At 42.4% G+C, this 23609-nt stretch overlaps 1 protein-coding gene across 1 annotated transcript; it reads right to left on the bottom strand.

The window, feature by feature from the left end:
- Nucleotides 1-2597: 2597 nt before the first annotated feature.
- Nucleotides 2598-23111, bottom strand: LOC117535545 (pancreatic secretory granule membrane major glycoprotein GP2-like). The gene is made up of 9 exons (XM_034200059.1): nt 23026-23111; nt 22831-22893; nt 19256-19458; nt 18798-18920; nt 18280-18467; nt 17625-17779; nt 17143-17388; nt 5237-5399; nt 2598-3216 (listed from the first exon to the last, which is right to left on the bottom strand). Exons 1-9 carry the CDS (start codon nt 23109-23111, stop codon nt 3127-3129), a joined length of 1317 nt encoding a protein of 438 aa, XP_034055950.1. The 3' UTR covers nt 2598-3126.
- Nucleotides 23112-23609: the final 498 nt, after the last annotated feature.

The following is a 23609-nucleotide window of genomic DNA, read 5'->3' as shown; positions in this document are numbered from 1 at the left end:
AAAGTAAAGAGGGCTTTGAAATGTACTTCAGTAGAAAGTACCCATAACTAGCAGCTGTTTTAAAGAGTACCTGACCTCCCTTTATATTAATAGAACAATAATGTCATTGTTAGCTAATGAATGTTTCCATGCTGAACAACGGCAACATGACAACGTTTCCATTGGTCCCTCTTCTTTAGAGAAGACCAGGAAATGATGGATACACGGATCGTGTTCAAATCAATAGGCACGCAATGACTCTAAATAATAATGATCACGCACCAAACACACATTCAGACTAAAGGAACCAGCTGTTTGGAAAATGAGAGAAGTAGAAAGTACAAGTATTTGAGTTCAACATGTAAGAAGTAGAAAGTACAGGTATTTGTGTTCAAAATGTAAGAAGTAGAAAGTACAGGTATATGTTCAAAATGTAAGAAGTCAAAGTAGTCAGAAAAACAAGTAGTGGAGTAAAGTACTGATACCAGAAACATGTACTTGAGTACAGTAACAAAGTATGTGTACTCCAATACTTCCCACCTCTGCAGTTCAATCATCTATCTTGAGACTTTCATCTATGCTTCATTCGGCAAGGATTTGATCCCAGGCCATGAAATATGGCTGCCTGTTGCTTTTCTAACTAGGTTTTGACAGGTGCTAGTTTATTATTATTATTATCATATATAAAAGGTCCAGCCTTTTATACACTCAGGTCTTTACACTGGCTTCTTGTCTGTCAGTGAACTGATTTTTAAATACTGCTGCTGGTTTGAAAAGCATTGAATGGTTTATTGTGATCTCCTGCTACATTACAAACATGGAGCAGTTCAGTTATTAAGCTCCAAATATCTGGAACAAACTACATGAAACCTTATGGTCCTTTTTAAATCAAGCCTTTCATATCTCACAATATATAACATGTATTTTATATATGAGCTTGTTTTATGTTTATTGTATTCTCTTTGACTGTTTTTTAAATGCCATTTCATAATGTGTTTCTGCTGCACTCTTTTTTAAATGTTGTTCATGTTTGTAGAGCACCCTGTGTTGAAAGGTGACCGTTAGTCCGCTCTCCACACCTCACCTGTTATTTAGTCACGTGTTTTCTCTCGGGGGGTCACAGAATATAACGGATGACATAACTAATCACATCTGTTAGCATTAGCAGCGTGTTCACCATAAGCCTTTTTAATCGCTTTCAGACACCACATCTAACCGTTAACTGACAACACCTGAAGTAAAAAGTGACATTAACTGTTAGAAAACCTCCACGGTGAGTCGATAGGCTTTAAAAGTGAATTAAGGGACGTTACAGAGCTCAGATTATAATGTTTTTCTTGTTAGCTGTTAGCAGCAAATCGATGCTCCTGTTTCTACGGTAACATGACGTCATCACGCTGCCAGGACGCACAGACTTTTATCTCATTCTTTTTTTTAATGCAATAAGATAATGTACATTTAAAAGTAGGATATTATTTACATATAAAGGCAGTTGGCATCGAGACATAACAAATACAAATATGGGTCATTCCAGAATTGGAGGACAATTTAGACACCAACATTTTTGAAAAATTAACCTTTTATTTAGGAAAAACAGATAATAAACCATCAAAAAAAGTGATTTGCCCAGCTAGGCATCAAATTAATATTTTCCAATGAAGAATTACCCCTGCTACTCTAATTATAGTAACAGGGTTGAAAATCAATGCTAATTTGAGCTTTAACCTCAGGAATTATTGCTAGATGTAGCATGTAATGCTACTTTCAAGGCAAGGACAAACTTGGATATCTAATGAAAGAAAGATAACTTTGAAATGAATATGCTTTATTCTGATAATATCAGTAACAGGGTTGAGTGGGTCAGAGTGCCACACTCTTTTAAGACTGAAAAGATTGTAAAAATATGAAAAATAAAAGAGAGGATTTAGTTTTGGTCTACCCATGGCACTAGGCTTGCTGATGTCACTTCCTGTGTGTCATCTGATTTACAATTTTTTCACTTCCTGTGCCAATCTAAAAAGGTTTGGGTAACAGGGTTGAACGCATGTTGAGGGACACACCTTCTGTGCGAAATTACTGTTATCTAAAATATGTTTATGATTTAACAAATTGGTTTTACCATTACAAGAGACATATATCAATAGAATAATACCAACAAAAGTAAATAAAATCCCTATTTTAAATGTTATATTTGACATGCAAGTTGGTCACCAAGAAGCGGGGACAAGAGAAAAATGCCATTTTAGGGGATGTTCGAGAGCTATTTGATCATTTAAATAATATTTTGAAACCACTTTTTCTACAACTTTATATACATTTTGTCTCAAGACAAGTATGTTTAACACAACAAGTGCATGTTTTAGCATTTTGGGCATGGATTATTAGTTTTTTTATATGGGGGACATGAAATGTCCTCCAATTCTGGAATGACCTATATACATTCAATTTAAAATAGCTTTATTCTTATTATTACTTACTTATTACAGCTAACCAATCAGAGCAGATGAGAAAAGTATGATTAAAATAAAGAGCTTTTTGATCATTAAAGCATGGAGACATGTCACACAGTAAATACTAATATACTCCTGAAAAAGATGAATAAATCACTGAAGCTCATATTTGATTTACTTACTCCGTTTATTCAATTGTATTAGTCATTATTACAACACATAATCACACTCAGCAGCAACCACTGTTCTTATGTATTTCTTCATTAGTCGTGACTTCCACCTGCTCATAACTCATATTTTATGATTCCCATTTAGCTCAGGATTTCCTTCCTGCTGAAATGCTTCTTTAAACTTCAACACAAACATTCAGTTTCTGCATTCAGGAGGTCGAATCTGTCTAAAGTAGGTATAGAAAGAAAGTAAACATTAAGGGACATTATCTTTATTGCACAAAATATGTAAGATATCTAAGTGTCTTAATAGCTTGGGTGATTCATCTGTTTTGAATCAGAGGCAACGGTATCGTCAATTATCTCAGGTGTTATCGTCAGGATTTATTCTTTGCAGTTTAGTCTATATATATTTTTTAAAGAATTTAATAATCCCTGCACACAGGGGCAAACACTGCGGAGCTGCCTGCAGATGATGGCACTGGATTAAAGTTAAACACACATATTACATTCTTACTCAATGGTCTTTATTTCGTCCAGGACATGGAGATGATGGCTGGGTTTTTGTCCACATATTTAGAGGCTCTGCGCCTCCTGCGAGAGCGAGGTTTGCAGGTCTGTGGGAGAGAGAGGAGCGTTACTTTATGGACAGATTTAAGTATTTAAAACACTGTTTGTATACCAAGTATGTAAGGCATAAACACAACCGAGACACTCTTAACAAAACCTACAGCTTTTCTTTAATGTGTTCTTCAAGTAATACAAATAAGTTAGCTTGGATAACCTCAGTTAGCTTAAGTAAGTAATATAGCTTTGGTAGCTAAAGAAGGTTACCTGAAGTAATAACATTGATTGATTGATACATCTTATTTCGAACAAGTACAATTAATCATTACAAATAAAATGTTGCAGTGCATAGTCATGTAAGAGAAATCAAAACAAAAAATGACATTTACAACAACAGCATTAGCAACATCAACAGTCCCACATCTAGTGTTCGAAAAGGAGTGAGAATAAGTATAATTTATTTAATCTCACCCCCTTGTCCCTAAATGATTTATTTATAATCTGCAATAATTATCATTATTATTATTATTATTAATCTGCTTTAACTGTTGATTGACATATATACATATACACATGTGTAAATGTATACACACACACAACACACACACACACACACACACACACACACACACACACACACACACACACACACACACACACACACACACACACACACACACACACACACACACACACACACACACACACACACACACACACACACACACACACACACACACACACACACACACACACACACACACACACACCACACACACACACACACACACACACACACACATACACACAGACATAGTCAAACACCTTCCCCATCCCTGTACCTCGAGAAAATAATTTCTCTGTATTTCCTCTTGAACTGGTTAATGTCTGGACATCGCTTTAGCTCCACGTTCACACTGTTCCATAGTCTGACTCCACAGGTTAGGGTTAATGTCTGGACATCGCTTTAGCTCCACGTTCACACTGTTCCATAGTCTGACTCCACAGGTTAGGGTTAATGTCTGGACATCGCTTTAGCTCCACGTTCACACTGTTCCATAGTCTGACTCCACAGGTTAGGGTTAATGTCTGGACATGGCTTTAGCTCCACGTTCACACTGTTCCATAGTCTCACTCCACAGGTTAGGGTTAATGTCTGGACATGGCTTTAGCTCCACGTTCACACTGTTCCATAGTCTCACTCCACAGGTTAGGGTTAATGTCTGGACATGGCTTTAGCTCCACGTTCACACTGTTCCATAGTCTGACTCCACAGGTTAGGGTTAATGTCTGGACATGGCTTTAGCTCCACGTTCACACTGTTCCATAGTCTCACTCCACAGGTTAGGGTTAATGTCTGGACATGGCTTTAGCTCCACGTTCACACTGTTCCATAGTCTCACTCCACAGGCTGAGATACAAAAAGTTCTTCTGGTTGTACGGACCCTATGAATTTAGAATTGAAATTGTTTCCTTGAACTATATCCCCCCACTCGTTGAGTGAATACTTTTTGGATGTTTCCTGGTAAAATGTTATTATTTGCATTAAACATGATTTGTGCCGTTTGGAATTCTACCAGGTCTGTACATTTTAACAATTTTGACTGGAGGAATAATTCGTTAAGGAAGTTAGCTTAGACAACCTAAGGATAGCTTGAGTAGCTACAGTTAGCTTGAGTATCTACAGTTAGCTTGAGTAACCAAAGTAAGTTATTAAAGAAATGACATCAAGTATTTTAGCTTAAATAACCAAAGTTAGCGTAAATAACCTAAATTAGCTTAAGTAAGTTAGCTTTAGTAGCTAAAGTTAGCTTTTGTAACAAAGTAAGTTACCTGAAGTAATACAAATAAATTAGCTTGGATAACCTCAGTTAGCTTAAATAACCTCAGTTAGCTTTGACCAATAGGGTGCCTTAAAAATAACCATTATCAAGATGCTAGTTTAGCATGAGCCTCAGATTACTAACAGTAGGCTATCAAATAGGTGACTCTATTTTCTTCTTCTGAGATGCAGAACTTCATCTAAGTAAAAAACATTAGATTGTAATTGTGTTTCTAGTCTCTTCTTACCGGCTGGCAGGAGTTTCCCATCCTGACGCACAGCTCCAGTTTGCAGTGCAGGAAGATTTCTCTGTTTCCTCCGTTGAACTCGAACATGTTTAAAGAGAAAACGTTGGAGGTTCCCTGTCCGTTTCCACTCAGTCTCACCGTCTCATCGTTAGCGTTCGGGCATCTGTTGAGGAACAGGAACACAGACATCATGACTACATGTTCAGCAGCAGACCTTTCTTATGATGCCCCAAACATAATATGTAAAGTATCAGGATGTTCTGAATCTGCAGTCTGCATTTCTGGCTATTACTATTATGACCCACAACCCTCTGATTTACACTTCCTGTCCAACCCAGTCTCACGGCATTTCGTGTTATAGTCACGACATTTAATCTATTGATTCGTGTTCACCAACAAGATGTTCCCCTTTTTTTCGTGTCACACAGAACGATTTTAAAAGCATTGCATTTCTATTGGTAGTATGTTTCGTGCCTGCACCACGTCTTTTTGTCCGGTCGGGTCTTGGAAGACTGGAAGCTGTGGGGTTCATAAAAACATGTTCTTACTAAATATCAAGCCACAATTATTGTTTTTAATTTTAAATCGTATAATGTCGGACTTTTTTTGCCGTCCGTGAGGAAAATAAATGGCTCAGAGCCTCAGAATACTGAAATCTGCATTTTTTTGAAAATATTTTTTTCCTTCTAATTTGTTATTCTTTTCTAAATAACACACAATTATCCTTGTTTTTATTTATTTGTGTAATTCTATAATCTCGGGCTTTTTTGGCGTCCGTCAGGAACTGAATTTCAAAATAAAATAGCCGGAAACAGACGTTGGCCTATAAGGGACATTTTGAGCATCATTGCGATACACAGCCACTGAACTGATTACCCAAGATCCTCAGCTAAGCTCGGTGATTGGATGTTTTAGCTGCAATGCATGTTGGGATATGGTGTTAATGCAATATGAAATCCAAAAAACATTTCAGAACTACACATGCTCGCTATTGTGTTTCGCAAAATGTGCTATGGGACGTCTCTACTGGGAACGTTTTCGTTTTTCCCACAATTAGAAGTTGCCAGTATTAAACACATTGGTGTTATCAAATGGGCTACAATCCACCGTCTTGGCGAAGACCACACCACACCACCCATAATCACAACAGTCACAGCAAACATTACATTACATTACATTACATTATTACATTACATTGCATTTAGCTGACGCTTTTGTCCAAAGCGACTTACAATAAGTACATTCGACCAGGAAGACACAACCTTGAAGAAAACAGAATCATATAAGTATATCAGGTTTCATAGAGCCAAACATTTCAAGTGCTACTCAACTGGCTTTAGGTAATCCAGTCCTTTATTAGTATAAAAGTGCTTCGTTAATCGTTCTAACGCTCGAAGTGGAGTCGAAAGAGATGAGTTTTCAGTTTGCGCCGGAAGATGTGCAAGCTATCTGCCGTCCTGATGTCAATGGGGAGCTCATTCCACCATCTTGGAGCCAGGATAGCAAACCCACGTGTTTTCGCCGATGGGAACTTGGGTCCCCCTCGCAGCGAGGGCGCAACGAGTCGTTTGGCTGATGCAGAGCGTAGTGCACGCGCTGGGGTGTACGGTTTAACCATGTCCTGGATGTAGGAAGGGCCAGATCCATTCGCAGCACGGTAAGCAAGTACCAGTGTCTTGAAGTGGATTCTAGCAGTTACCGGAAGCCAGTGAAGGGAGCGGAGGAGCGGAGTGGTGTGGGAGAATTTAGGAAGGTTGAAAACCAGACGAGCCGCTGCATTCTGGATGAGCTGCAGAGGTCGGATGGCACATGCAGGTAGACCAGCCAGGAGGGAGTTGCAGTAGTCTAGGCGTGAGATGACGAGAGCCTGGACCAGAACCTGAGTCGCTTTCTGAGTCAGCTGGGGACGTATCTTCCTGATGTTGTAAAGCGTGTATCTGCAGCAGCGGGTTGTAGCAGCGATGTTTGCAGTGAAGGACAGGTTGTTATCTAGGGTCACACCCAGATTCCTTGCAGTCTGAGTCGGGGAAACAACTGAGGTGCCGATGTTGATTGTCAGGTCAAGAGTTGGACAATCTTTTCCCGGGAGGAAGAGCAGCTCAGTCTTGTCAAGGTTGAGCTTGAGGTGGTGAGCAGACATCCACTGAGAGATGTCAGCTAGACAAGCAGAGATGCGTGCGACGACCTGGGTCTCTGAGCGGGGAAAGGACAGAATTAATTGGGTGTCGTCAGCGTAGCAGTGGTAAGAAAAACCATGCGGGCTAATGACTGATCCGAGCGAGTTTGTGTACAAGGAGAAGAGGAGGGGACCAAGAACAGAGCCCTGAGGGACCCCCGTAGTTAATTGACAAGGGTCGGACTCAGACCCTCTCCAAGTCACCCTGTAGGTACGGTCTTTCAGGTATGAGGTGAGGAGGGAAAGTGCAGAGCCAGAAACTCCAAGTTTTTGGAGAGTGCGAAGGAGGATCTGATGATTCACCGTGTCGAATGCAGCAGACAGGTCCAACAGGATGATGACAGAGGAGAGGGATGCAGTTTTGGCAGTGTGCAGTTCCTCCGTGACAGCAATGAGAGCAGTTTCTGTGGAGTGACCTGCCTTGAAACCAGACTGGTGCGGATCCAGAAGGTTGTTCTGATTGAGATAACAGGAGAGTTGTTTAAAGACAGCGCGTTCAAGTGATTTAGACAGGAACGGGAGGAGAGAGACAGGCCTGTAGTTTATAACATCAGACGGGTTGAGAGTGGGTTTCTTTAGGAGAGGGTTTACTCTTGCCTCCTTGAGACTGTTTGGAAAGTGACCAGAAGTTAGAGAAGTGTTGATGAAATGGGTGAGAGACGGTAGAATATCAGGAGCGATAGTCTGAAGGAGGTTTGAAGGGATAGGGTCCAGAGGACAGGTGGTAGGGCGGGCAGAGGTAATGAGGGTAAGAACCTCACTTGGAGAGAGAGGGGAAAAGGAGGTTAGTGTGTTGGTGGAAGGAAGGTCTGGTGACCCAGCGGTGAGTAAAGGTGAGTCAGAAAAAGAAGAGCGAATATCATTAACCTTTTTTTCAAAGTGGGTAACAAAGTCGCTTGACAGAAGTGAGGAGGGGGGAGGAGCTTTTGGAGGGTCCAAGAGGGTGGAGAAGATGGAAAATAGTTTTTTAGGATTGGAATAGGAAGATTGGATCTTATCTTGAAAGAAAGTGCTTTTTGCCTGAGAGATCGAAGCAGAGAAAGAGGAGAGGAGAGCAAACTCGGTTGCATCACAGCTGGTGGCCAACGGCCGTAACCAACACCGCCGCCAACCCACAGGAGAACACCACCTGTCCCCGTGCCTCTATGCGCTAGCCGGCATCTCTCCCCCGCACATCAGACGACTAGGTATCGCTCAAGATGAACGGAGAACACAGGAGACAGACATCAGACACCCCTTGCATGGCCACGTAGCACCCCCACGCAGGCTCCGATCCAGAGCCAGTTTTGTGCAGACAGTCCTGCCCCTCCAGACAACTAAACAAGCAGCAAGGACCAACATCTGGGAAGATGAATGGCAAATAAATGACACACAAGCTCTTGAATGGCTGGACAGAGGAATCACACCAACGGAAAGCCTCGCTAGTGGCCACGACCTTGGCTGGACAACCTGGAAGTCACTTGAGAGACTGCGTGTGGAACAGGGGAGGTGCAAAGCACTGATGAAAGTGTGGAACTACACCACAGAAGACACGTGCAGCTGTGGATCAGTGCAGACAATGTCCCACCTACTGGAATGTGCCGATGCCCCCCGGTGCAGTCCAGAAGACCTGGCAGAACATACCCCATCAGCTGTGGCGTGTGCCCGATACTGGCAGAACGACATCTGAGATTGCCACGGACTCGAAGAAGAAGAATCAAATGTAAAACATATAATTAATAAATGGGTGAAAATGGCTTGTGTCCATAATGGGCAGCATTAATATATACCCACATGACAGCGCATCTCTAGGTCGTCCTCAGACGAGCCCTCCATTGTCACTTCCAGTCATCCCGGTTCTCCATACATCTGGCCAGTTCATTGGTACTTTGTGCTCCTGCGTCATTCTTGAGTACGTCAGCGTATGTTGGTGTCGGACGTCCTCGTGACCGATGCTCGTGTGTTGGTTCCCACAGCACCAATTTGCTGGCTGGCAGCTCTTGATGCCTTTGGCAATGTCCTGCTAGTCTCATTCTCCTGGCTGCAATTTTCTCGCTCACCCTATTCCCTCTTACAGGATCTTGTTGGTTACATGTACATTCCTGCTGATGTTAAGTACTGCTCACAACATTCTGGTGTAGCATCCGTCTAGAGACTTTTGCAGGGTTGGCTTCAGGGTCCCGCATTCACTGCCATAGAGGAGAACAGACTCTACTGTTGCATAGAAGAAGCTGAGTTTGATTTGACGGGGGAGGTTGGAGTTCCATACACTGGTCATGCCGTTCAGGGCCCTCCATGCAAGTGCTCTCCTCACCTTGAGATCTTGCTCGGTTGAGTTGACCCATGAGCCCAGATACTTGAAGCCCTTGAGTTCTTTAAGCACAGTGCCTTCTGTTGTTTTCAGAGGTGGATGTTCCGGTAAGATGTTATAGGTGATAACCTCAGTTTTCTTGGCATTTAGCCAAAGGCCAACCTTGGCACACTCTAACTCCACTCTGTTCAGGAGTTCCTGTGCTTGTTCCACGCTGTCGGAGAGCAGGCTGATGTCGTCCGCATAGTCCAGGTCTGTCAGGACTACTGTGGGGTATCGTCTCGACCTCCTTGGTGTTAGAGTGAAGCCAAGATCCTGCACTCGTCCACTGATGGCCTTCCTGAGCGCATAATCCAGGACTATGATGAAGAGGAAGGGGGCTAGGGTGTCCCCTTGCATTACCCCCGCCAGGATGTCAAATTCCTCGCTGTTGCCATCTGGGGTCACCACCTTGGCCCTTGTTCCTGCGTACATGGTCTCTATGGCCCGGAGTAGGTTGGGAGGGACACCGTATGCCTCAAGGATCTTCACCATTGTGCTTCTGTGGATCGAGTCAAATGCCTTTTTGAAGTCGATAAAGCACAGTACAGCAGTCAGGTTATCCTTTTTCACCTCCTCATTCTCCTTAGTGCCAAGATCTGGGCTACGGTGGTTCTCTCCTCTCGAAAGCCATTCTGGTTCTCCCTCAGGTGAGGGTCGATGGCGTGCCGTATCCTGTTCAGTATCATCCGGTTGTAAACCTTTGCGGTGATACATGTCAGGCTGATGCCTCCGTAGTTGTCTGGCTTTGAGAGGTCTCCAGCTTTCGGCACCGGGGTGATGTTGGAGACCATATACCAGGCTGCATGTTGTGCAGTAGAGCGAGGTTGCAAAAGTCTAGGATGCGGTCATCGAGATCACAGTTCTTTAAGACCTCCCGGGGTATGCCATCCGGCCCAGCACTTTTGCCCTCTCTCACTGTGGATTTCGCCCTGGCAAGCTCACTGGCTGTGAAGGGACCATCGTCGATGGGCAGGTTCTGGAGGAATGCTGGTATACTTTCCTCAGCTCCATCCGCTGTTGTGCCCAGCAGGCTTTGGAAGTGGTTGAACCAGGTCGTCACCCTCTCCTCTGGGCTGTGTCCCTCAACCTGTCCCTCCTTAGTCCTCTTCCGCCCAGTCATCTCATTGATGACCCTCCAGGCCTCCCCATATTGCCTTTCACCTTGCGCTGCCTGCACTCTTCGCACACTCTCCATCAGTTCCTCCCCTTTGATGGTGTCGTAGGTACTGAAGAGAAACTGTTTGGCTTCGTTCAGTACCCCACGTCTCTCCAAGGTTGGTTCACGCTCAAAGTTGAGGCGTGCTTCCTCCACCCTACCCCGTGCCGCTATGACCTCCGGATGTCTGGACCGTAGGGAGGTTCTGGCTCTGTCCAGCACGGGCACACAAAGCCTGGTCGTGTCCTCGTTTGCAACAACGAATCTCCTGTATTCGCTGCTGGGCTCCGCTCCCTTATCCAGCTGCCGAAAGCGCTTCCTAACCTGCTCCGTATACCTGGTTTGAAGGCCAGGGTCGGTTGTGAATGCCTTCCAGTCATGCCGGATCTTGGGGCTTGGCTTGGGGACCCTGAGGCTCAGTCGCACCCTCATGGAGACCACGTGGTGATCAGAGCACACAGAGCTGAACGTGCTGTACGGTTCAGCATTCAGGATGGAGTTCCTCCACTTTTGCCTCACAAGTAGGGATGGGTACCGAGCCTCTGTATTAAACGGGCCCCGGGGCTGAATTATTAAAGACCGTGGTACCGTTAAACTCCAACGTTATCGGTCTTTTTATCGGTACTGGAGACATGTAAAACATATATGTTGTATGTATTATTGCTACACAAACATTATATTGCAGTTTTAGTGTCGCCAACTCCGTTTCTAATACGCAAAAAGACTGCAAAATGCGTCTATGATTATTTTCGATTTTACCAATCCAGTCGAGAGATCTCTCTCTCTCCCCCGCCTGTGTGCGAGGGGGCGGGGCAGTTTACACACACGAAGCTGCTACATGCAGTAACACACACACACACACACGGAGGAGATGGCAGAGAGAACGCGCTCCAAGGTGTGGTTAAACTTTACCCGTCTCGATGTGGACAATCCTCATTACCAAAAGCGCAATAAGAGTTTAGCATGTAAGGGCGGTAACACGAGCAATTTGTCGAAACATTTAGCAAAAGTGCTCCACATTCAGACGGAGAAATGCACCGGGTTCGACTGTCTTTCTAGTAGCTCTGTAGCCCCGTCCACGAGTAACGTTTCCACGTCAGGTGTTATGTATGCTAGCAGCAACACACGGAGTTAACTACATTATAAAAACATGGGTTAATGATTAGAGGTAACTGAGTTATTTATTTTTGTTTCAGCTATTCTGTCATCAGATTATTTAATAAGATTTGTTAAAGCATTGTTGTTTCTTTTGAAGTGAAATATTATTAATTTTATTTAAATAAAAAGCTAGTTAGTTTTGTTCACAATTTGTTTAGTTAGTTTCCCTTATTTTTTTCTCCAAAAGAACCGATAAGAGTACCGTTAAAAGTAGTAGTACCGTTAAAACCTTAACGATACCCATCCCCACTCACAAGTATGTAGTCCAGGGGTCACCAACCTTTTTTAGGGTGAGGGCTACTTTAAAAAATGAAACAAGTCGGGGGCTACTTTTACTCCTCTTTTTTTGTTTTTTGCAGTGTATATATTTAGCACATTTTAACATTATTATATGGTTACCTTTAACCTTTGTGTGCTGTTTGGGTCTGTGGGACCAGTTTGCAGTGTTTACTAAAAGAACATGAATGCAATTTAATTATTTTTAACTGCTTTATTTGGGGGTGGACGGGTCTCACCTCCTCTAGGGGGGTCCGGGGGCATGCTCCCCGGGGAAGATGTTTTTTTACATGTTGAAGTGAAATGCATCAATCTGGTGCACTTTGAGCACACAATGAATTTATGGATACATTTCTCAACACTCATATGAAAGGGAGCTGTATACTTTTCAATGATCCAATCATCTTTAGAATATGATCACAACCAATAACAAATCATTTAAACTGGTTTATTCTTATCTTACCTAGTTAGTATTCTTTCTTTTTATTTATGCATATGTTACTAATCACTCCCCTTTTAAACTGTTTTTTTTTTTGACTGTCCTATAGTACACATTGGAATGATTTCTTACTTTATCTATATTAAATAGAAAAAGGTGTGCTCTCCCTAGCTCTCTCGCTCGCTCTCTCTCTCCCTCTCTCTCTCTCTCTCCCCCTCCCTCCCTCCCTAGCTCGCTCGCTCTCTCTGTCTCGCTCGCTCACAGAGGCTGTGTGCTCCTCCTTGGCGATGACGGTTTGCGTTAAAAAATAATAATAAACATATTTGTAAAAAACATGTCCCCCCTGTCCCCAGTGGAAATTACGCCATGCGTGTGTATGCGTCAAGTCTAATAAATAAATATGCAAGTTGCAACACACAGAGTAAAACTCTGCCCCTCATGTGCTGTATAGGCTGGCATGATAGGCTGTTCAATGGGGCTGATAGGTTGTGTAGATTCTGCCAGAAGAAAAATCAGCGGTGAGCTGCCGCTCCACATTGCTTTTCTTCCCGACTGCAACACTGGTCCCGCAAATCAAGCAAGAACGTGATTGGTCGATATTCATCGTGGGGGTGGGGGGAGGAGGGGTGTTAGATAGATATAGAGTTGTAGTAAGTAGATAGAGTTCGCTATGATTTAGGTTTCGTTTATGCATAGGGTAGATTCTTTTAATTACATTTCCTTTTTTGTTTTGTGTATTTTATACATTTTGGATTTGCTTGGCGAGCTATTTTTAGAACATGCCCCGCGGGCGACTCACGTTGCCCCTGCGGGCGACTAAGTTCCCGCGGGCGACTAAGTGCCCGCGGTACCGTGTTGACTACCCCTGATGTAGTCCAACTGACGTAGCATACCTGTGGCTCGATCTTGGAAGGTCCATCTCTTGCCTGTTATTTTCCTGCCAGTAACTCGTGTTCCATGAGAAGGGCCGTGAGGTATGCGCCATTGCGGTTGGTAGAGTCGTGGTATGGGTAGGGTACGTCCTCTGGTCCAAGCCTTGCGTTGAAGTCACCCAGGATTGCCAGGAAGTTGTGCACTGGGACATCTCGGACTGCTGTTGCAAGGTCCTCATAGAACTTCTCCACCTCCTCAGATGGTGCCACGTTGGTGGGTGAGTACACAACTATGACTGTTGTTACTGGGTGGCCTGAGAACTCTGCAATAAGGATCCTATCGGTGTGATGATAAACCCGACGGAGAGCCTTACGCGCCAGAGGACCCAGCATTAGCCCTACGCCCCCTGTTGCAGCCTGGGCCTCGTTTCGCCACGCAGATGCAGTGATGAACCTGCATCTCTCCACTCTGCAATACACGATCAGGTCATCAGTGTGCACTCTTCTGTGTTCCTGGATTCCCAGGATCTCCACTCCCCGTTCCTCAGCACAGTGTGCTAGTTCTACCAATCTAGCTTCTTCTCTCACAGTACATGCATTGAAGGTTCCCATTACGAATGGTCTCCGACAACGCATGAGTGCATTGGACGGGGTGCTGTGATCGGACAGGACCCTCCCTTGCTGGTTTGGGGTCACGTTGTCCTCCGGAAGGAGGACCAGCACCACCATCCGCTGCGATGTTCCTGCGGACTCCCGCCATTGGAAGTATAGGATTTGAGATGACTTTGTTCTTCATGGTAGGCATTACTATGCTGATTAAGGACTGGGGGGCGCAACTCCTCTTAGTCCTTGTTTTAGTTCAGAGTGTCCTTCTCCTAGATAGGTTGCCTTCCATGGCTATGAGCCCCATCTGCTCCTGCTATTTGCCCATAGCTGGGACAGTGGTTGGCAGGCGCCAGGGCGTGTCCACACACCGGTGGGTCTGCGCGCCTTGCCTCTGGGGCCCACTGTTGCTCCGAGATCCCCTACAGTTTAGCCTGGGACCTCACGGTACCCAGTTACCGTGTGTGGCCGCGAGGAGGCACTGCAGAAGTCTTGGCGGTGGAGCGGCTTTGTACCAGCAGGAGGAGACTTACACACTCGGCTCCTCTTTTCACCCTCCGCAAGGAGGGCTAGCCGGCGGCAGTAGCTGAAAGCAGAGTAGCAAGCAGAAGCAGCATGCACTAACTACAAGCACTACTACCACAGATCTACTGCACTACGCATCACACAGCCCTGCATGCAAGCACACACACAAATTGTTACTTTGTAATTCTACTCCACTACAATTCAGAGGTTAACCTGGTATTTTTACTCCACTACATTTATTTTAGTTACTTTGCAGATTCTGATTAATGATGTGAAATATAAACAACCCTTAAATCAGAATTTTACACCTGAGTAAAATTCAGGGCAGGTGATTGTCAAGCACTAACGATCAGGTGAGATATTTGATAGTTGGTGCTTGAGAAGACTAAACATTTATCTGCAGATCCCTATAAAGTTTATTCATTACTCGTTATTCTCTACTAATAGTTGATTAAAGACTGTATATAATGGCTATTTTGCACATCCCTTTCAAGATTTCAAGATTTTCTAAGGTTTATTGACATATCATATACACCACTACGTTGAAGTTATGCTATGAATGAAAAACAACATTAACTTTGTATTATTAGTGAAGGACACTTATGTATGTATAACATCTGAAGATGTATAGTTTTATTCATGTTTTCACATAATTTTACAGGATATTGCTATATTTAATTTGTTTTACTTCTACACATTAATATCTGATTTGTAAAACATCACAGACAGAAAGGTATGTGTCATTTAATGGTAAGCTATTGAAATTCTGATTCCATAGATGTGTCTCCCATCACCCGCAACCCCTGACTATTCTTTCAACTCAGTATTTACATTCTTTAATTCAAAGAAAATCAGTAATGTCTTTAAAAACTACAAGTCCCTTTCTATCAGCTGTGCACCGTTATGGTGTAAATATAACCATCTACCAATTGGATCAAATATAAAAGTCAGCCAAATTAATGTTGATACTGCAAGGAGACGTTTTGTGTGAAGAGAAATTGAAGATGTTTAATTGTTGATATATTTATTATGATCCACGTCACGTATTCAGTTTCGGTGGCAGTTCCAGTTTGTCTAAGTCTTCTCATCAGGGCTCTATAAATAAAGAACTACGGCAAATGTGTAATATTTAATGCAGCCGAACCGTGTATTACAATGCCGTTATGTGATGACTTTCAAAGAGAAAAGCAAGCACACTCGGAATAAATTATTATTTTCTTTTTTTTTAAATGTTTTTCGGATTTCATATCGCATTAACACCATATCCCAACGTGCATTGCGGCTAAACAATCCAATCACCAAGCTTAAACCATAGCTGAGGATCTTGGGTAATCAGTTCAGTGGGTGTGTCTCTGTTTCCGGTTATTTTATTTTGAAATTCAGTCCTCGCATCGCTATTTTTTGCAAACTTTGCAGGAGGCTACTCGTGGGCTTGACCCTCGTCTTAGTCATGGCTTGTATTTGTCTTCTGCTAGCCAACGCTCGTTGAAACTGCAACCTCCTGGCATACTATCCTCTGTCTATCACTCTCATCAGAATGCCCAGGTCACACGTAACAAAAACACTTGCCTGTCACGCGCATTGCGCGGGAAGGCCGGAGCAGAGCTGTTTTATGTAAAAGCGAAGCAATTAAGCGCGCTCTGACTTCTTTATTTTCTTTTAACCTAAAAAGTGAAGTAAAGCATGTACAATTTCAAGCACTTTATCCCAAATTCAAGCACCATTCCCAAAATTCAAGCACTTTTCAAACCTTGAAAACACCTCGTAGAATTTCAAGCATTTTCAAGGATTTCCAGCACCCGTACACACCCTGAATAGAAATACATTGCTTTTGAAATCGTTCTGTGTGACACGAAAAAAAAGGGGGAAATCGTGTTGGTGAACACGAATCAATAGATTAAATGTCGTGACTATAACACGAAATGCCGTGAGACTGGGTTGTCCTGTCCCCTCGTGGTCCAGTAGGACTCAGAAGTTGCACTTTTCCTTGTTCATGTGATGTTTGGTGTTGTTTTGTTTCTTTCCGTTAACTGTCAAGTGGGAACTAAGTATTTGTTTAAAGTTTTTGTGTTTCTCTTATTTTCCTCCTTGAAAATATGAAGGAAAGACCATCTATTTCTATTTATTTATTTATTTTGAGAAAGGGGCAGGTAATATCAGATTATTTTCTTCTCCCTGCTTCTTTTCGGGTACGGTGTGTTTATAGAGACATGGTTTGTAACTAATTGTTATACATTAAGTTGTGCATACCATGAACGGAACAAATACAAAAAATGAAATGGTGTTTTATTTTGCTTATTAGATATTTCCACAGGCTCACGAACAAAGTAGGTGTTTTGGATGCTATCTCAGATCTGTGTATTTCTCACCCGCTGTTGATGAGGTCGTATCTCAGACTGCCGTTTGGAGACGACTGGCTGGTGGCCCAGCAGGAGTCAGTCACGATGGAGACTCTGTTCTCGTCCAAACCCTCCGTCTTCAGCTCTAACCAGATCCTCTGGTTCAGCAGCAGCTCTGTCTCTGGCTTCACGACATACAGGAGGTTCTGGTCCAGGTAGGCGCTCATCTGCAGGGTGTAGTTCCACTCTCCAGAGGTCAGCCCCTGCACCACAGAGCTGCAGAACACACACACACACACACACATGTAATTTGATTTATTTCAAAGAACTTACTTATTAACAATAATACAAACAAATTATTATTTTACGTTGAATGTCATATTTTACAAGACAAATACAAAAGACTATCTCTGTACATCCACCATCCAAAATACATTTGTTATTAAAAACACACGCAGTATAGCGGTGTGAAGCTTGGAGCTGCGGTACTTTAAGGACCAGGAGAAGCTCACCTGTCTTTGATCCTGAAGGCGAAACTCTTGATCTCCGGCTCTTTGTACAGGCAGGAGAAGTCGATCTGGATCTGGTTGTGACGCGTGATCACGCCGTACTCTGACATGTTCCTCGTCATGATGGCGTTCTTGTAGAGGATCATGCTGTTGTTTTTCTGCAATGTGAAAGAAAACGTTAAGTTAATTTAATCACAGCACTCACATTATCCTCGTGGTCATTAACAGTCCTGACAGAGAAATCTCATGGTCTCCAGTTTGAGCTTCAAACAGATCTATTTATTTCTGATCCTCTCAAGAATGGAAGTAGTCATCACATACAGAGCATCAAGTAGTTCCTGAACAGTGTCCTTCACATGCTGATATACAAGAGAGGGAGTTACACAATCACAAGATGGAGGAATAGAAAGCAGTATTCAATGTTTACTTCAGATTAGCTCCACGTCAGAAATGAGCATGCTTGTCATATGTCTATCTCCATAGAGGCTGAATCATCATATTAATCACATCGCTATCATATGCCTCAAACAGTCCTGATGCTCTTCTAGGTAATCAGACATCCTGTCATGTACCCAGCTACAGTTGGGATACCTTTGTTATCATGTTACTCTCATATTGGAAGAGGACATTCAGGAATCTTCTAAATACGTTCACTCACCACGACCTCCGTCCCGCAGATGTTGCTGCTGTCGAATCCGAAGGTCACCATGTGGGTCTCGTTGTCCATTTGGCCCTTGCAGTTGGGGTCGTTCAGGTGTAAAACTGAGTAATCGATGCCTTTGTCAGCCAGAAGACATCCAGCCAGAGTCACAGAGGCCGACTCCTCCCTGCACACCGCCGGCTCGCCTGCAAACACACCAACACTTCAGTAAAGATCAGAAGTTTCTAACTAAACTAAATATATGTTTTCTGATGAAGCTAGAGTTGAGCTACACGTCAGCATCAGAATCCCTTTATTAGTCCCACAGAGGGGACGTTAACATTGTTACTGGGTGCAAAAATTACACAATTTACAAAATACACATCCTGTAACAGTTGAGGATTTAGCAGCCAGGTATATATTGCACAGTTATTAACGGCATATATATATGTTGCACATTGTTGGTATTTAACAACAAGGGTTGTTATAGTCTGTGTTGTTGTGTTCTTGTGTGTCATTGCTGTGTGTTTCTGTACCTAAAGAGTTGGTTGGCGTGTATTTGGAGGCGAACACACCCCGACAGAGGCAGTGGCCACGCCCCCTTTTCTCTCCACAGAACTCATGTTCACTGCAGAGCTGCTGACAAACAGGGACTTCAGCGACACACACACACACACACACACACACACACACACACACACACACACACACACACACACACACACACACACACACACACACACACACACACACACACACACACACACACACCACACACACACACACACACACACACACACACACACACACACACACACACACACACACACACACACACACACAACACACACACACACACACACACACACACACACACACACACACACACACACACACACACACACACATTTCACATCTCTGGCTACAAAATGTTTAAACTACTTTTTCTTTGTTCTGTTATCAGATTCTGGGCGATTGTAAAAGTAAATCTTACAGCAGGTGGTTGATGACCTCCAGTCCTCCAGGGTGATGTCTGCCTTCAGACTGCAGGACTGGGCGTAAGCGTCCATGAACTGGCAGTCGACACCATCAACTAGACGGTAGTTACACAAAGTTTCTGTGCAGGCGGTGATGAACGGCTCTGGATTGGTGTGGTTGTGACAGGCGGAGAAGGGAGCCTGCCTCAGGAGATTACAGCTGTTCAGAGGGGAAGAGTTGGGGTAAATGATCAGTTTTCTGAACAGTGTCAGAAACATCCCTGCTCATATAACAACCCAGTCTCACGGCATTTCGTGTTCACCAACACTATTTTTAATCTATTGATTCGTGTTCACCAACACGATTTGCCCCTTTTTTTTTGCACAGCACGATTTTAAAAGCAATGTATTTCTACTGCCTGCAGCAGGTCTTTTTCTCCGGTCGGGTCGAGGAAGACCGGAAGCTGTGTGGTTCATAAAAACATGTTCTTACTCAATATCAAGCCACAGTTATTGCTTTTATTTGAAATCGTATAATTTCGGACTTTTGTTGCCGTCTGTGAGGAAAATAAATGGGGCTCAGAGCCTCAGGATACTGAAATCTGTATTTTTAAAATCTTTTTTTCCTTCTAATTTGTTATTCTTTTCAAAATAACACACTGTTATTTACTCACCAATAACACACAATTATCCTTGCTTTTATTTATTGGTTTAATTCCATAATCTCGGGCTTTTTTGGCGTCCGTCAGGAACTGAATTTCAAAATAAAAATAACCGGAAACAGACGTAGGCATTTCGAGCGATTACCCAAGATCCTCAGCTATGGTTTTAAGCTCGTTTATTTGATGTTTTAGCCGCAATGCATGCTGGGATTTGGTGTTTATATGATATGAAATCCGGAAAACATTTAAAAAGAATAAAATAATACTTAATTCCGAGCGCTCTTGCTTTTCTCTTTGAAAGTCATCACATAACGGCATTGTAATACACGGTTCGGCTGCATTGTATATTACAGATCTGCCGTAGTTCTTTCTTTATAGAGCCCTGATGAGAAGACCTTTGGAAAAACTGAGAAAATGCCGCCGAAACTGAATACTTGACGTGGATCATAAATATATTCAACAATTAAACAACATCTTCAATTTCTCTAAACACAATACGTCTCCTTGCAGTATCAACACTAATTCGGCTGACTTTTACATTTGATCTAATTCACAGATTGGTTATATTTACACCATAACGGTGCACAGCTGATATAAAAGGACTGTAGTTTTTAAAGATATTACTGATTTTCTTTGAATGTATGTAAATACTGAGTCTGAAATAGTATAGCAATATGCTGTAAAATTATGTGAAAGCACGAATAAAACTACACATCTTCAGATGTTGTACGAAAACAAAAGTGTCCTACACTAATAATAAATAAAAAGTGATTATGGCTGTGTGTACCTTGTGTGCACCGCCTAGTGGTTAAAGCACGTTATTGAATTATTGTGTTTTATTTGATTAAAAAAATATTAAGAGTACATACTTTCATAGGGGGAAAGTATAAATATAGAATATAAAAAATCAAGAAGATACTCTAAGTGATCTCTACAATAAAACAGTTTAGTGCAGAATGTACAAAGATATTAATAGGAGGAGGTGCAAAACAGAAAAACGAATGAACCTTTATTTAAACATTAAATAACAGATTAAGGTCTTCTTTTAAATAAGAAAAAAACTTTGGGGGTATCTATCTATAGATAAATATTAAGCCTGACAAAGTACTTAACGTCTAATATATTGCTTTCCTGCAATGTTAACTATGTTGAAGCACTTATTTTAACTGATATTATACATATGAATTATACTCTTATGTATGTAGATAGAATAAGAAATGTGCAGAATATGACAGTTTAATGGTGGAGGTACACACATATTGATAGATGTCTTGTAATGCACTGTTGAGGAACCTGTGACCCAAGTGTTTCATTCATTGCATAACTACACCGTAGTTGTGTATATTATATGTCAATACACCTTTGAAAATCTTGAAAGGGATGTGCAAAATAGCCATAATATACAGTCTTTAATTAACTATTAGTAGAGAATAACGAGTAATGAATATACTTTATTACTCGTTTCCATTCATGTCAATTGCAGATACATGTTTAGTCTTCTCAAGCACCAACTATCAAATATCTCTCCTGATTGTTGGCACTTGACAATCACCTTACCTGAATTTTACTCAGGTGTAACTAAAGTCTGATTTAAGGGTTGTTTATATTTCACATAATTAATCAGAATCTGCAAAGTAACTCAAAAAAATGCAGTGGAGTAAAAATACCAGGTTAACCTCTGAATTGTAGTGGAGTAGAATAAAAAAGTAACAATGAGCTGTCATGTGGGTATTAATGCTGCGCATTATGGACACAGGCGATTTTCACCCATTTATTAATTATATGTTTTACATTTGATAACACCAATGTGTTTAATACTGGCAACTTCTAATTGTGGGGAAAACGAAAACGTTCAGTCGAGACGTCCCATAGAACATATTGCGAAACACAATAGCCAGCATGTGTAGTTCTGGGGGGGCGTTCGATTCCAGTTTTGGATAGTCTGGCGTGGTTTCGTTCCATTTCACACAGCTGTTTGACGCTCTGCGTAACCTTACGGGGACTGTAGTCCTAAACGATAGCTGGGGATTATGGGTAGTGTAGTGTCTTCGGCCATCCTAAACTCAGAAATGTTGACAATCGCAATAATGCTCGAAATGTCCCTTATAGGCCTACGTCTGTTTCCGGTTATTTTTATTGTAACGTTCCCAAGATGAGTCGGAGACAGGCTTGTAGTTATTAGGCTTTAATAACTAGTTTGAAGACAGATGATAACAGGTCAAGTACACTTCGTGGGTTCTACCGCACACTCACTTATTTCCTAAACCAACCACAAGATATAGCACTGTCCACGTCACAACTCCCCGCCCTCCCCCGTCCGCTCCACCAACCACAGGCCCGCACCTCAGCCACCATCACGGTGCAGCTCTATGATTGGCAGAGAGACGGGGGATGCCTAAGTGACACCCTGAGTAGCCTATCAGGATCGCTACATTATTTTGAAATTCAGTTCCTGACGGACACCAAAAAAGCCAGAGATTATGGAATTAAACCAATAAATAAAAGCAAGGATAATTGTGTGTTATTGGTGAGTAAATAACAGTGTGTTATTTTGAAAAGAATATCGAATTAGAAGGAAAAATATATTTAAAAATACAGATTTCCGTATTCTGAGGCTTTGAGCCATTTATTTTCCTCACAGACGGAAACAAAAGTCCGAAATTATACGATTTCAAATAAAAGCAATAACTGTGGCTTGATATTGAGTAAGAACATGTTTTTATGAACCACACAGCTTCCGGTCTTCCACGACCCGACCGGAGAAAAAGACCTGCTGCAGGCAGTAGAAATACATTGCTTTTAAAATCGTGCTGTGCAACACGAAAAAAAGGGGCAAATCGTGTTGGTGAACACGAATCAATAGATTAAAAATCGTGTTGGTGAACACGAAATGCCGTGAGACTGGGTTGCAAATAACAGTCAGCTCTTACTGGTCGGTGGCGAGGCTGCAGTCGATCGAGTTGTCGACTGTGTCTGTGTGCTGAATCTCACAGCTAGAGGGAAACACAAATTACATTACATTTTAAACAATATTAGGCAATATCAGTCAGACTAAGAAGTACCCAGGGAGGCTGGAGGAAGAAGACTTCATTATTAAAAACAAGTTATATCAGTCTAAAAAGTACCCAGGGAGGCTGGAGGAATAAGACTTCTCTGCAGCTAGGCTGGTTGTCTTGCTGGAATCAGAGAGGCTGCCACACAAACCCTCCATAGCTTCAATTTGTCCTGGTGGATGTGAGGAAGAAATGAAAGACTTTTAACCTAACAAGCACAGATAGCATTATTTGATTCAAACTGTAATATAGTGTTCAGTACCTGCCACATGTGCGGTGTTGCCATCGAACAAGATGGTCATATTGTAAGACGGTAACTCGACAGTTACTATATTCTGGTCCACGGAGAACTCCACGCCGTTATGCTGCTGCGCGATGCTGCTGAGTGTCAGAATCTGCTCATCAACCTACAAACAACACAAGCACACACATATACACACATATATTAGCTCTGCGTGTGCGCTTGTTCACACTTGGATGTTGTAATGTGTGTACGTCCCCTTTAAATACACCAACACAAAGTAACATCTGGCATGCAATGCTTAAAGTGGACCTATCATGCTATATTTGAATAATATATTGTAGGGCCATACCTTTATAAAACATGTCTGGTATTTTGAAAAAAAAACTTCACAAACAGATCATGCATTTTAGCC

The sequence above is a fragment of the Gymnodraco acuticeps genome, unplaced genomic scaffold (assembly GCF_902827175.1).
Source record: "Gymnodraco acuticeps unplaced genomic scaffold, fGymAcu1.1, whole genome shotgun sequence".
In the NCBI taxonomy this organism is placed as follows: Eukaryota; Metazoa; Chordata; class Actinopteri; order Perciformes; family Bathydraconidae; genus Gymnodraco; species Gymnodraco acuticeps.
This window is presented reverse-complemented; position numbering and strand designations above follow the sequence as displayed.